The 16075-nt window shown below is 41.2% G+C and overlaps 2 protein-coding genes across 5 annotated transcripts in view; one reads left to right on the forward strand and one right to left on the reverse strand.

Moving 5' to 3' along the window:
- Positions 1–8867: 8867 nt before the first annotated feature.
- Positions 8868–10415, reverse strand: LOC124787999 (renalase-like). Its single transcript, XM_047255041.1, has one exon. It carries the CDS (start codon positions 10210–10212, stop codon positions 9157–9159), a length of 1056 nt encoding a protein of 351 aa, XP_047110997.1. The 5' UTR covers positions 10213–10415; the 3' UTR covers positions 8868–9156.
- A 146-nt stretch (positions 10416–10561) lies between these two features.
- The window catches only part of LOC124787998 (kelch-like protein 28), a 224062-nt gene continuing 218548 nt past the window's right edge, over positions 10562–16075 (forward strand). For all 4 annotated transcript variants that reach the window (XM_047255040.1, XM_047255038.1, XM_047255037.1 and 1 more), the window contains exon 1: positions 10562–10627. The gene's annotated coding sequence lies outside the window, so the exon portion shown is untranslated. The remainder of the gene's footprint in view (positions 10628–16075) is intronic.

Below are 16075 nucleotides of genomic sequence, written 5' to 3' on the forward strand. Positions count from 1 at the left end.
TGGTAGCTGTGTTTGGTCTCTGGTGGTTGTTCCATTGTGTCTAACTTTTTCAAACTTTTGTCCCATTTGTTGCATTAATTGTAATAACAATGCACTGGTGTCTGAAACATGTTTCTCAGTGCTTTTCGGCAGATAAGTTGCACCGGGCAACATTCACATTTTGACAAATGGAAAAATGTGTCTTGACTCATTTGAGGAAAACGTGTGGGAACCCAAAACCTGAGTCTACAGTATTTGCAATATTGTGTTCTGTCATTCCCCGATTCCTGAGGCGAGCTGTTGCCCGGACCCGAGTCGATCGATAATGCTTACCTGGCTCACGTACCTGTTTCACTGGTCTACCAACCATTGTTTTGCCGCCCCCGCTCCATTTCCCTAATGCGCAATTACCAAACTACTACTTTGAACATTAGTTAATTCATTACTCTGCGGCGCTAACACACTGCTTTCGTCTTCACTGTCATTTCTCAGTTTACTTTGGAGCCTAGTATTACGTTTTTCACACGCCATTATTGTCACAGTATTTTCACACGATAACACAGAAAAGCGCAATTTGAAGATCAAAATAATATAACATAGCAATGGAAATAATGTCTACTTAATTGCCAGCGCAGCTGCGAAATACTTGGTGCAAATCTACATGCATGCCACAACTGTTTTACTGTACAACAATGAAAAACTACAACTACAAAGGAAATTCTCTCTATGATTACGCGCTATCAATAAACAATAGCTACACTAATTACACAAACTACAAGGAAAAAATCAGAAGATTCCAGTGAGGTATCCTCGGCTAAGGGTCGACATATGAAACGTCCCCTTTTGAACAATTTATACACGACTGTGCTTAAACTGACATACAATATTTTTAGCGCAACGCAATCATGACTTTCAGAAATCCCTGCAAAAGAATGGCCCTGACTAACATTAACCTATGCATTTCACAAATCGCTTACCTCACAAAAAATCTTGGTTACTCGAACTACTGCAATACAGCGAGCGCCACTACTGCCAGCTAAATAAAAGATTCAAACTACGGAAGGCACTAACTACTGATAGGCATAGTTAGCAAATGAAAGATTTTGATAGAGAACAAACAATGTATTTACCTTAATAGTCATAATATATATAGCAGTTCATGACAAATTACAAAACTCCACCATCTCTCTCCCACATCCACCACTGCTGGCGGCTCACCTCCAACTGCGCAACGCTACACGCTGTTCACAGCCAGCTGCCTAACACTACAATGGCGAGTACTACAACAATGCAAAGCAGCCACAGACTGCACACAGCACAGCCAGTGATTTTCATACAGAGGGTGGCCGTTACCAATAAAAAACCTAAACAGCCTACTTACAACTTCCTTTCCCAATGCCCCAATGGATTTCAAATCTACAACCTCCTTCCAAGTCACCATGACCAACTATATCCTCAACCACAATTAATTCTCCTCTCAAGGCATCACCTACAAACAAATCCAGGTACAGCAATGAGCACCCACATGGCACAATCCTATGCCAACCTATTCATGGGCCATCTAAAGGAATCTTTTGTAACCAGAATCCCAAACCTTTTACCTGCTTCAGATTCAATGATGACATCTTCATGATCTGGATCAAGGGTGATGACCCATACCCACATTCCTCCAGAATCTCAACACCTTCTCTCCCATTCGCTTCACCTGGTCCACCTCAACCCAACAAGCCACCTTCCCCGGTGTTGACCTCCACCGCAAGGATGGCTGCATCAGTATTTCTGTCCACCTCAATCCTGCCAGCCACCAATACCTCCAGCGCGACAGCTGCGATCCATTTCATACCACAATGTCCCTTCCATACCCCAAGCCACCCATGCCCATCGCATCTATAGTCACAAGCAGTCCCTCTTGAAATATACCAAGGGTCTCACTGTGCTCTGAAGTAAGGAATATCTCCCCCACTATACCCCCCCTCCCCCCATAATGCTTTTCTGCCACCCACCAAACTGCCACAATATCATTGCCCATCACTACTCTACCCTTACTCCTAACCCCTTGCCTCACAGCTGATATCCTTCTAGCAGAACTAGAATGCAAGACTTGTCCCATATACCCTCCTCACCACCTACTCCAGTCCACTTACAAGCATCACCTATCCCATCAAAGACAGGGCTACCTGTGAAAGCAGTCATGTGATCTACAAGCTAACCTGCAACCACTGTGCTGCAATCTATGTGGTCATGGTAACCGACAATCCAGTCTGTCCACATGAGTGGCTACTGACAAACTGTGGCCAAGAAACAACTGTCCATCCAGTTGCTGAGCACATTGTCCAAAGCCTGTGCCATCTGGATCCTTCTTACCAATACCAGCTTTTCTGAATTGTGCAGGTGGGAACTTTCCTTGCAATATATCCTACATTTCCATAATCCCTCTGGGCTCAACGTTCATTAATTGCCGTCCTCCTCTCCCGTCTCCTTCCCAGTTCCCATTACAGCACTGCACAGCCTTCTATTCCACAAACACCCACAGTCTTTTTCCTCTTCTCCTTTTCCATCCCCCCCCCCCCCCCCCCCCCCCCCTCTGCACCACATCCCCGTATGCTCCCTCAAGTAGCACTTTACCATCTGCCATCCCTACCCTGCTATCCTTCCCCTTCCCCAATCCAGCCTCCTCCTCACCCCACCGCCCAGATTGCTTCTTCCATCATGCGCAGTTGCTCACAGTCTGGCCTCGGTGGCCAGGGACAGTGGTTTGTGTTTGCTTGAATGTGTGTGTTGGCTACTTCAGAAGAACACTCTTTAGCCAAAAGCTTACTTTTTGAGTAGTCTGTTTTGTCGCACCTCTCGGTGATTCAACATCTCCACTATATGGTGAATAATAGCAATCTATCCAGCTCGTACTATTGTCAAGCTATAATCTTTCCCACCTAGTATACACTGATATTTATTAGCATAGGTTTGAAAATATAGTAAGTATCTGCATTCAATTCGTCACATTGAGGAACTACTTACTGACTGTTGCAAGCTCTTTCCAGTGATATTATTCTACCAGCTAAAATTATCTATTTGGCACATAGGAGAAGTCATAAAGTTTGCCATCCTTTTTTATTGTTGTCACAATTTATTTTTCTCGACAATTATGGTTTTCTGCAGTAACTTATGTCAAAGCACGTACAACATGTGACACATCTGTGATAATTTTCCTGGCGTCGTTGGTTCAGAACCAAAACTGGTAGCAAAATAAAATAACATTGTTACAGACAGCACAGTTGTTACACATTTTTAAAACAAAGTTTTAATTATCACTGAAAAATAAATTTATAATTTAACTTTCATCTGCAGACCTGGTACACTGTGCAGCCCCTGTAACACTAGATAAGCAAATCAAAATGGCAGACCCCTTGATTAAGTGGAGATGGGCTGTGGTACTTTGTTTTGGCACTGAACCAAGGAATTACACTGTACACCATAGCTACAGAAATGTATCTGCAAACAAGCAAAGAAATTCATTATAGTATATTATTTTGTGAGAGGAAAGTTAAAACTTTTTGACTGCCCCTCATAGCAGCAATGAAAGAAAGCACTTAGCCACTTTGCGCACCAACATTCAGTTACTCTGAACCTCCAACATTCAGTAACAATGAAATGTAGGTCATGTTTAGAGTTAACTTCTAAAACAAATTACTGATTGCAACAGCCTATCTGTGTCTCATAAAAGAGAGTAATGCCATTCAAATCCTTTCTGATGACTGTTGGGTCTAGACTGATTGGCAACCACTGCAGCAGATCTGCCGTAATACGAGCAAGCAACTTGACCAACCCCCCCCCCCCCCCCCTTTTTCCTGTTCCAGCTGTGACATTCACGGGAAGGACAACTGTTGGTAAATGTGTGTGTGATGCTCCAACGTGTCTAATTTTACATTTGTGGTCTTTTGCAAGATATACATCTGAGGAAGTAACATATTGGTTGGTTTATCTAGGAATGAACACACTCAAAATTTTAACAGTAAACCAAACCATGACACAGTGTACCTCTCACGCAGCATCTGCCTTGGGAGACGCTAAACATCTCAGTGATGCTTTCCCACTTGAACCTCTTAATAAAATGTGGTGCTCCTTCTTTGGGTCTTCTCTGTTTCCTCCGTCAGTCTTATCTGTTACAATTTCCAGACAGACGAGCAGTATTCAAATTGGGTGAATGAGGTTTTTCAAAGCTGTCTCCTTTGTGACTGGACTACACTTCCTGAGAATTCTCCAATGAATCTGTCTGGCATCTGCCTTACCTGCACTTAACAACTTTAAATTCCTCTGTACACATTCTCTTAGATATTTTATGGATTGTTATGCAATCATGTAATCATCGTATAGTGGCTCTCTTCATCTATTATAGATAATACATTGCATTTTATTGAGGCTCAACTGCTAGTTCCTACATAAAATGTTAATCCTCTACAACTTCCAGTATTTTTTTATTATAGTTTGCAACTTTTGGAAAATATACAAAATCAATATATTCTACACACACACACACACACACACACACACACACACACACACACACACACACACACAGCTTTCTTTCTCCCATTTTTAAATTTGTTTGCTCATTCAGAAAACTTCTACACATGCCAGCTTAAGGTATATGACAGGGGTACTTTGTGTACCCCACATGATTTCTCATACCACTCCTCTTCCCCCATACCACTCCTCTTCCTTCCTCTTATAGTTGGCTCTAAATGAAACCATGTATGTAAACTGATGGCACAAAATACAATGCAGTAATTGTAAGCCTAACATTACAGTGAATGGGAGAAAAATCTTGTCTAAAGTCTCTCCTTCAGATATTTCACTTTCGGTCATCCAATGTCTATTTCCAGTTTTCTAATGAGTTGCGTATTTTAGCTGTAATAAAATTCTGAAAGTGGGTGGTGCTTCAAAGAATTAAGTTATTCTTACGCTCCCCCCATATGTTGGGTAAGAGGACAATTTTCCTGCAAAGTCCTGACAAGTGCAGAGGGTGGGTATGTGGGTCACTGGGAGCTCCAACATTATGTGGGTGATGGGGCTCCTCATGGAAACAGAAATAGTAGGCAGATCAGGAAAGGAAGTCAGTGGGCACTCAATATGTTTGCCAAGAGGCCTCATCCAAGATGTGGAGGTGGCTCTGCCAGCAACTATTGAACGCACTGGGTGCAACTGGCTGCAAATCAAAGCTCATGTCTACACAAATGATCCTTGCCAATTGGGTTCTGAGGCCATACTCAGTTTCTTTAGGTGTTGGCTGAACTGGTGAAGGGAGTTGGCATTGCACGAGAACAAGGTCAGTTCATTGTCTGCAGCATTGTACTCAGGATTGGTTGTGTCCCTCAAGTTGGGAACAGAGTGGAAAGTCTAAACATAGGCTCAGATGACACTGGATGAAAATTTTGTGACCTTCACTATCAGGTGGAGAACTATAGGCCCCTCTCAATATATCAGATGGGCATTACATGAACAAAGTAGATACTCAGGCAGCAGAATACACTGCACAAATGGGGATTTTTTAGGTTGCAGCAGAGCTTTAACTGTGACAGCACCACACCAGTACACTGTAACAGTACCTATGATGAAGAAAACATATTAAAATAACATTTTAAGATGTCAGAAAAAAGGATATGTTACAGTACTGGAAAAAATCAAACACTGGGTTACAAGAACCTGTCCTTGGGGTCTGTGCCAAAATCAAAGATTGATCAAAGAAGATTCATCCTCACAGATTAGCAATAGAACAAATTAATATGGTATTAGTAAACTGCAGGAAAATCTATGATAAGGTCCCAAGTTAGTAGTGATCGTTAAAGGAACAAAAATTTGGTTGAAAATAGAAGTGAATACCAATGCTATCTTAATTTCAATTTGGTATACACATTGATAGAGGGGGGGGGGGGGGGGGGGGGGGAGAGGAAAGACTACCTGTATTGTGTTCGGCTTATGGCTCTGGTAGATCATACTGCATATGCAGTAGCAGTTGGCACCACAATGACACAATGAACTGTTCAAAATCGCTTACTTCAAGGACAGCTCTGAGCCAGATGCTCTGTAACATACATTCCGCTGACCCCAATCCACTGCCACTTGCGACTTCAGTGGTGTCAAGTGAGAGCTCATTGGAGGGCAGAGCTTAGGTCTGTTGTGCTTTTTGATGAAAGCTGGTTCTGCCTCAGTGGCAGTGATGGCTGTGTGTTGAGGGCTAGCAACCAACCAGTCTGTGTGCTAGACACACTGGACCTACACATGGAGATATGGTCTGTGGTGCAATTTCATATGACGGCAGCTTTCTCATGGTTATCCCATGTATCCTGACTGCACATTTGTGTATCAATGTGACGATTTGACCTCTTATGCTGCCATTCATGAGGAGCATTCCAGGGGGTGTTTTCCAAATGGATAACACTCACCCATATACCACTATTGAAACCCCAATATGCTCTGCAGAGTCCCAGTGTGTTGCCTTGGCCTGTTCAATCACCAGACCTGTCTCCAATCAAGCATATACGGGACATCATTGGACAACAACTTTAGCATCATCCACAAGCAGCATTAGCAGTCCCTATATTGACTGACCAAGTGCAACAGGCACGGAACTCCATCCCACAGCCGGTCGGGGTAGCCGAGCGGTTCTAGGCGCTTCAGTCTGGAACCGCGCGACTGCTACGGTCGCAGGTTCGAATCCTGCCTTGGGCATGGATGTGTGTGATGTCCTTAGGTTAGTTAGGATTAAGTAGTTCTAAGTTCTAGGGGACTGATGACCTCAGCTGTTAAGTCCCATAGTGCTCAGAGCCATTTGAACCATCCCACAAACTGACATCCAGCACCTTTATAACACAATTCATGCACTTGTACATGCTCATGCTTGCATTCAACATTTTGGCAGTTGCACCAGGTTTTCTGAACTACACAAATGGGAGTTATCCTAGCACCACATCCTTCGCTCCCATGCCCTCTACCCAACAGTTTCCCCTTGCTCTGTCCTGTCACCCACAGTATGCCTCAATACCAAATGTTCCATTGGTCATTATATATAGAAACATTCCACGCGGGAAAAATATATTTAAAAACAAAGATGATGTGACTTACCACACGAAAGCGCTGGCAGGTCGTTAGAAACACAAACAAACACATACATACACACAAAATTCTAGCTTTCGCAACCAATGGTTGCTTCATCAGGAAAAAGGGATGGAGAGGGAAAGACGAAAGGATGTGGGTTTTAAGGGAAAGGGTAAGGAGTCATTCCAATTCCGGGAGCGGGAAGACTTACCTTAGGGGGAAAAAAAGGACAGGTATACACTCGCAGACACACACACACACACACATATCCACCCGCACATACACAGACAAAAGCAGACATTTGCTTTACAGACGAATATGTCTGCTTGTGTCTGTATGTGTGTGTGTGTGTGTGTGTGTGTGTGTGTGTGTGTGTGTGTGTGTGTGCGCGCGCGCGAGAGAGTGTATACCTGTCCTTTTTTCCCCCTAAGGTAAGTCTTTCCGCTCCCGGGATTGGAATGACTCCTTACCCTCTCCCTTAAAACCCACTTCCTTTCGTCTTTCCCTCTCCTTCCCTCTTTCCTGATGAGGCAACAGTTTGTTGCGAAAGCTTGAATTTTGTGTGTATGTTTGTGTGTCTATCGACCTGCCAGCGCCTTCGTTCGGTAAGTCACCTCATCTTTGTTTTTTATATATATATATATATATATATATATATATATATATATATATATATAATAGAGGGAAATATTCCACGTGGGAAAAATATATCTAAAAAGAAAGATGATGAAACTTACCAAACAAAAGCGCTGGCAGGTCGATAGACACACAAACAAACACAAACATACACACAAAATTCTAGCTTTCGCAACCAATGGTTGCCTCGTCAGGAAAGAGGGAAGGAGAAGGAAAGACAAAAGGATATGGGTTTTAAGGGAGAGGGTAAGGAGTCATTCCAATCCCGGGAGCGGAAAGACTTACCTTAGGGGGAAAAAAGGACAGGTATACACTCGCACACACACACATATCCATCCACACATACACAGACACAAGCAGACATTTGTAATGTCTGCTTGTGTCTGTGTATGTGTGGATGGATATGTGTGTGTGTGCGAGTGTATACCTGTCCTTTTTTCCCCCTAAGGTAAGTCTTTCCGCTCCCGGGATTGGAATGACTCCTTACCCTCTCCCTTAAAACCCATATCCTTTTGTCTTTCCTTCTCCTTCCCTCTTTCCTGACGAGGCAACCATTGGTTGCGAAAGCTAGAATTTTGTGTGTATGTTTGTGTTTGTTTGTGTGTCTATCGACCTGCCAGCGCTTTTTTATATATATATATATATATATATAGAGAGAGAGAGAGAGAGAGAGAGAGAGAGAGAGAGTTTTACTTATTTTTGTCGCCCTATTCTCAACCCTACCCTGCCAGTAGCGATCCAATGTTATCACTCTGTCATCAGTCAGCTTACAACACCGAAGACTTCTAGCTGTGACACTAATATGATTTTTGATTGTTTTCCAAGTCACCACCTTCCTACCGTCTACCACATGCAGGAAGGCTAGCCAAGTGGTAACACCTACCCCCCCACACCTGACGCCAGTTTTTTTGAGAGATCTGTATCAAGTTTGATTGCAATTATGTTCTACAAGTCACCCCCTTCAAATTGAAATTTGTTGGTGTGAAATGTTATCAGAATTGTCACCAATCAGCCTAAAAACACTGAACACTATAGATTATGGACTTTCTAGACAGTAAGTCATATGTATAACAATTCGGTGAAATTGACAGACATTGCAGTCTATATTTTTTCACCCTTTTTTCTACATGCCAACAAGTGAGATGTGAGAAGATACAAGCATTTTTCAGCTGAAAGTGGATAATATGCACAAAAATAAATATATTTTTCCCCTTTACACAGAAGTCCCCATATACACAATGTTCACTTTGACAAGGTTATCTTAGTAAATATGGTACTATTATAATAAGCATTAGATATGCAATATATCTCCAGTCCACATATAAGTTTGATGTAAAAATCTCAACATCTGGAATGTTGCCACATTAACACTATACAACCATCTTTTGTAATCACTGCAATTCAGTTTCCTGCGCAATGTCTCGAGTAACAAAGAAGTCCTTATTATAACTATCTGTTGCCTTCTACAGCAAGTTCCTTTGTAATATATTTTTCTACTACATTTACGATTGCTTTGGCTGAAGTTATGCAGCCGTCAAATGTTGATTTAGTAAAGCCATCCCCACCAGCTATGAGCAGTGGCTCTTGAATTAATGTGATACAACCAGGACTTCCTTCATACACTGCAGTTGCTTGTGAATATCTCCATTTTTGGCATTTCACGGAAACTGGTTTGGGCCAAGTTGGAAATAAAATGTTTATATGTTTCTCAATGTCTCTCTGCACATCTGCAACATCTCGTTCAATATTTTCTTCTCCGAATTTCACTGTGGTGTGAAAAACAACTGCAGACGTAGCTGAGCTATTGCGTTTTTTGTTGTCTATTGCAATATATCGTAATAATTCATCATCAACGACATATTTGGCAGACCAGGGGACATCAAATTCAAGTGTTTTGTCATAGAAATAAGCTACTGCATACCGGGAACTGTACTTCACAGCAGAGAGTGCTTCTCTCTTTTCCCTGTCATCGGAGAGAACACTCTCTACACAACCAGACAGCTGTAAAATTTGAGGGACTGGCATTGTCAGAACGACAACATCAAATGTATCTTTATAACCATCTTTCGTTTCAACATCAAGCTTGTTGCCGTTTTGTGTAATAGATGTGACTAGTCTGTTAAACTGCACTTCGTCTGCTGTCAAGAATTCTTTCACCAATGAATTCATTCCTCTTGGTGCCACATAATGAACTGTATTTTTTGGAAAAGTGTGCATCCCTTCTATCAAACTCTGCAAAGGGTGCAACAGTCCTTTCGTGAAACACGTACTGTATACAACTTTACTAGCTTCAATATTTTCGGGCACCGTGGTTACATACTGCGCTCCCAGATCCGCTGTGCAGGAGTCCATGGTTGGGCTTCTACTTGTACTCATTCGGCCGCCCATACCTCTCGCTTTATCCCAAACGATCACTCGACAACTGCTCCTACATCTTTCTCGTAAATAATTACAAGTAATTGCACTTGTTATTCCGGAACCGACGATTAGTACCTTTAAAGCCATTTGTTTAACACTGTCGACACACGAACCCACAAAACAGCTTTGTTACACATACGACCTTCGCTTTGTGCTTCACACATTACAAACACAGACTATTTGAACTAAATTCCAGAGTGACAACATTATACATTACGTAAAAGAAAACAAAACAAAGTCAAATTTAAAGCGCAAAAGAGACCAGGTTCTCTAAACATGCAAAATTCGCATTATGCTCCCCGCATAAAATAACAATACAACAAAATTAGTAGTGAAGTACACAAAAACGGAAGAAGAACGTAGATCATGTACTACGATGGCACAATAACTATCATTCTTACTATTATATGGACGTTACTACGCGAGAATCGTCTGACTGACACTGGCATATCCGGCTGAGTTAGTGTTTTGTTCGAGGCGTCTCGCGGAACTGTCAGCAGGTGTACGTAGAAAGAAACAGTAAACATAAATATACACAGTTTTTCAGTCGCTAGGAGCCAAATTGAACCACTAAATAATATGAGTAGCACACTGCAGCAAATGTTCACGACTTTATAAACTTGTAAATAACGTTCTAGCAACTAGTTGTATACTGTCAAATTTCGAAACGTCAAGCATTTTTTGTGACTGCAGCCTGAAGAATATTTAATGACTCTTGGAAATTATTACAGTTTAGATGAATTCCTACCAGGTTATAAAAACAAATAAATCCAAAGCCATCTTGAACTGGGTTTGCATCTTTTAGTATCAAAATTATTCTATGGGCTCATCCACCTTTGGGTAATAAACTGCTAGGTTGTCATAAGATCAGATAAAGTTTTTGGGACGTAAAAAGGATAAAACGGGTTTTATTAATGTACACCTGGCGTTGAATGACAGAATTACGTATATATTTAACAAAATATACAGTTTCTTCGTAGACTGAACTTTCTTCCTTTTTTTCAGTACGTTTTAGTATCAGATGACATTCATCAGCGAAAGTAGCTTTGGATTGATCCCTGATCCAGCAATAAGTTGCGAACGCTGTGGTAGCGCACGTTCATTTAGGCGACTTGTTTACTTGATTGTATTTTAGCACTTTCTTAACTTAAGTCTTGATGAAAATTTTGTACCTAATTTGAAAACTACCCTTAGTAAGATTGTTGGGTTTAACTGGACCAATTTTTTCTTCCCTTGAAATTATACTTAAATATTTTTTAAAAAATCTTACTCACGAAACTGGAGGGAAACAGATATGAAAACTACAGGCACTTTCATTTTTGCAGTATCTGACACAGATTTTAGAGGAATGGAAAATAACTTCAACCTTACTTTTGGACCACGTAATCCTGTTGACTGGGTTATCAGGACCCCTCTGTTAAATAAATGAATTACAGGACTCTATATATAAAAATTCATTGCAACAACTTTAGTAATAACGCTAAGCATACCATTATGATTAAATGATTTAATGAAAAATTCAGGGAAATAACAAGACTACTGCAAAATGAATCCAATGACATCTATCTATAACCAAATCATGTTTTCATAGCAACCCTAGTGCCATTTATTGGACTGGATAATTTGGCAGTTATTGCACTTGAAGCAACAAATGAATTATTTTGTTATGTAGCTTCAAATTTTGTAGTGGAAACAACTGTGTAAAAAAAAATTTACTTCCCAGGCATCATTGTACAACTTAATGACATGAGCAACATAATAGTGAGTACTCGCGGCAGTTTTCCCTTCTTCTTTGACCAGATGAATTCTCCTTCTTCACTATTTCAATTTTTTTTACCCGTGTACAGATCACCATCATAGGAATCAATGTACTGGACATGGTCAGCATCTTCAGAGTTGCTGCTGCTCTCTTCCAATATTTGGCATTTGACTGAAGGCTTCACTTCACTGAATGCATGCTTTTTTGGCAACTGATTTGATCTTCTGCTTTCTGCTGCTGTGTCTTACTGTTGTACTGGTAAGGACAGCTGATTTTCCTTTCTTTCTACCTGTTGTCTTCCTTACACCACTCACAGAATATGACCAAACTTATACAGAATGTGTAATTTCTGTTTGATGATCTTTTCTGATGTCTCCGTATTGTCATCTGCAGGTTTCCTTTTATCTTCTAGCAGTGATTCATCTGCTGTGTGCTGCTGAAATATATCTAAAAACAAAGATGATGTAACTTACCAAACGAAAGCGTTGGTATGTTGTCAACACACACACACACACACACACACACACACGCACACACACACACACACACACACACACACACAAAAAAAAATTCAAGCTTTCGGAACCCACAGTTGCTTCATCAAGAAAGAGGGAAAGACGAAAGGACGTGGGTTTTAAGGGAGAGGGTAAGGAGTCATTCCAATCCCGGGAGCGGTCCGCGCGCGAGTGTATACCTGTCCTTTTTTTCCCCCTAAGGTAAGTCTTTCCACTCCCGGGATTGGAATGACTCCTTACCCTCTCCCTTAAAACCCACATCCTTTCGTCTCTCCCTCTCCTCCCCTCTTTCCTGATGAAGCAACCGTGACTTGCAAAAGCTTGAATTTTGTGTAAATCCTTTCTAATATATGTACAGATTTCTAGTATACAGGGTGGTCCATTGATCATGACTGGGCCAAATATCTCATGAAATAAGTGTCAAATGAAAAAACTACAAAGAATGAAACTTGTCTAGCTTGAAGGGGGAAACCATATGGCGGTATGGGTGGCCCGCTAGATGGCACTGCCATAGGTCAAACGGATATCAACTGCGTTTTTTTTAAAAATAGGAACCCCCATTTTTTATTACCTATTCGTGTAGTAAGTAAAGAAATATGAATGCTTTAGTTGGACCACTTTTTTCGCTTTGTGATAGATTGCACTGTAATAGTCACAAACATATGGCTCACAATTTTAGACGAACAGTTGGTAACAGGTAGGTTTTTTAAATGAAAATACAGAACGTAGGTATGCTTGAACATTTTATCTCGGTTGTTCCAATGTGATACATGTACCTTTGTGAACTTATCATTTCTGAGAACACATGCTGTTACAACATGATTACCTGTAAATACCACATTAATACAATCAATGCTCAAAATAATGTCCGTCAACCAAAATGCATTTGGCAATACGTGTAACGATGTTCCTCTCAACAGCAAGTAGTTCGCCTTCCATAATGTTCGCACATGCATTGACAATGTGCTGACACATGTTGTCAGGCGTTGTCGATGGATCACAATAGCAAATATCCTTCAACTTTCCCCACAGAAAGAAATCTGGGGATGTCAGATCTGGTGAACGTGCAGCCCATGGTATGGTGCTTCAACGACCAATCCGCCTGTTATGAAATATGCTATTCAATACTGTTTCAACCGCACACGAGCTATGTGCCGGACATCCATCATGTTGGAAGTACATCGCCATTCTGTCATGCATTGAAACATCTTGTAGTAACATTGGTGGAACATTACGTAGGAAATCAGCATACATTGCACCATTTAGATTTCCATCGATAAAATGGGGGCCAGTTATCCTTCCTCCCATAATGCTACACCATACATTAACCCGCTGAGGTCGCTGATGTTCCACTTGTCACAGCCATCATGGATTTTCCATTGCCCAATAGTGCGTATTATGCTGGTTTACGTTACCGCTGTTGGTGAATGATGCTTCATCTACATTTAAGTGCTTGGCAGAGGGTTCATCGAACCACAATCAGACTATCTCTCTACCATTCCACTTCCGAACAGCGCGTGGGAAAAATGAACACTTAAACCTTTCTGTTCAAGCTCTGATTCCTCTTATTTTATTTTGATCATCATTCTTACCTATGTAGGTTGGGCTCAACAAAATATTTTCGCATTCAGAAGAGAAAGTTGGTGACTGAAATTTCGTAAATAGATCTTGCCGCAATGAAAAACGTCTTTGCTTTAATGACTTCCATCCCAACTCGCGTATCATATCTGCCACACTCTCTCCCCTATTACGTGATAATACAAAATGAGCAGCCCTTTTTTGCACCCTTTCGATGTCCTTCGTCAATCCCACCTGGTAAAGATCCCACACCGCGCAGCAATATTCTAACAGAGGATGAACGAGTGTAGTGTAAGCTGTCTCTTTAGTGGACTTGTTGCATCTTCTAAGTGTCCTGCCAATGAAATGCAACCTTTGGCTCGCCTTCCCCACAATATTATCTATGTGATCTTTCCAACTGAAGTTGTTTGTAATTTTAACACCCAGGTACTTAGTTGAATTGACAGCCTTGAGAATTGTACTATTTATCAAGTAATCGAATTCCAACGGATTTCTTTTGGAACTCATGTGGATCACCTCACACTTTTCGTTATTTAGCGTCAACTGCCACCTGCCACACCATACAGCAATCTTTTCTAAATCGCTTTGCAACTGATACTGGTCTTCGGATGACCTTACTAGACGGTAAATTACAGCATCATCTGCGAACAACCTAAGATTTAGAATGCGTGCAAAAAATCTGTCATCGTCCCGTAATTTCTCTTGTGGCCAGTGACAGAACTGAACATGACGTTCAAAGTCGTCGCCATGCAATTCCTGGTGCATAGAAATATGGTATGGGTGCAATCGATGCTGATGTAGCATTCTCAACACCGACATTTTTGAGATTCCTGATTCCCGCGCAGTTTGTCTGCTACTGATGTGCAGATTAGCCGCAACAGCTGCTAAAACACCTAATTGGGCATTATCATTTGTTGCAGGCCATGGTTGACGTTTCACATGTGTCTGAACACTTCCTGTTTCCTTAAATAATGTAACTATCCAGCGAACGGTTCGGATACTTGAATGATGTCATCCAGGATACTGAGCAGCGTACATAGCACACACCCATAGGGCATTTTCATCAGAATAGCCATACATCAACACGATATCGACCTTTTCTGCAATTGGTAAATGGTCCATTTTAACACGGGTAATGTATCATGAAGCAAATACCATCCGCACTGGCGGAATGTTACGTGATACCATGTACTTATACATTTGTGACTATTACAGCGCCAACTGTCACAAAGCGAAAAAAGTGGTCCAACTGAAACATTCATATTTCTTTACATACTACACGAAAATAAAAAATGGGCGTTCCTATTTAAAAAAGCACAGTTGATATCCGTTTGACCTATGGCAGCGCCATCTAGCGGACCAACCATAGCGCTATCTGGTTTCCCCCTTCCAACTAGATGAGTTTCGTTCTTTGTAGTTTTTTCGTTTGATGCTTATTTCGTGAGATATTTAGCCCGGTCGCTATTAATGGACCACCCTTGAATACAAGGAAGAGGGAGAACTGATGACTTTTGAAAGAGGGGTTGGCAAGAATCTGTTTGTCGAGCATGTTGCATTGCTGTTATAGTTCTTTCCTGAGTTAAGAAGATGACTGAACTAGCTGGTGTATTACCCAGAATATAATTCTGTACAGTAGGATGCTGTGGAATTGTGCAAAGTAGGCAGTTCGGACAGTGCTTTGACAGAGAGTAAATGCAGACTGTAACATATTTTATTTAGTGTTCCATTAATTTTGATTATATGTGTGTGCCGTTTGAAGTTATTTTGAAGCCATATGCCTAAAAACTTTGTTTCCGGAGAAGATGAAGTTTTGTTGGAGTTTATTGTCACACTGATGCAGGCAGCATGCATCACCTTTTAAACGGAAATTTAGGAATGTTGTTTTCTTGGTGTTTATCATAAGTTTATTCCCCTCAAACCATCTATTTAGCCGTTCTGTAGTCTTATTAACAGCTGATTGAAGCTGACTTGGGGTATTTCCTGTAATTAGGATGCTTGTGTCATCTGCAAAAAAAGTGTTTCTTTGTAACTCAATGTTCAGGTTTAGATCATTTATATACAAGAGAAAGAGGATTGGCCCAAGAATGGATCCCTGACT

The sequence above is a fragment of the Schistocerca piceifrons genome, chromosome 3 (genome assembly GCF_021461385.2).
Source record: "Schistocerca piceifrons isolate TAMUIC-IGC-003096 chromosome 3, iqSchPice1.1, whole genome shotgun sequence".
NCBI lineage: Eukaryota > Metazoa > Arthropoda > Insecta > Orthoptera > Acrididae > Schistocerca > Schistocerca piceifrons.

What these genes read in the sequence shown, in the direction of transcription:
- LOC124787999 (XM_047255041.1), bottom strand. Translation starts at nt 10,212, where the DNA reads ATGGCTTTAAAGGTACTAATCGTCGGTTCCGGAATAACAAGTGCAATT.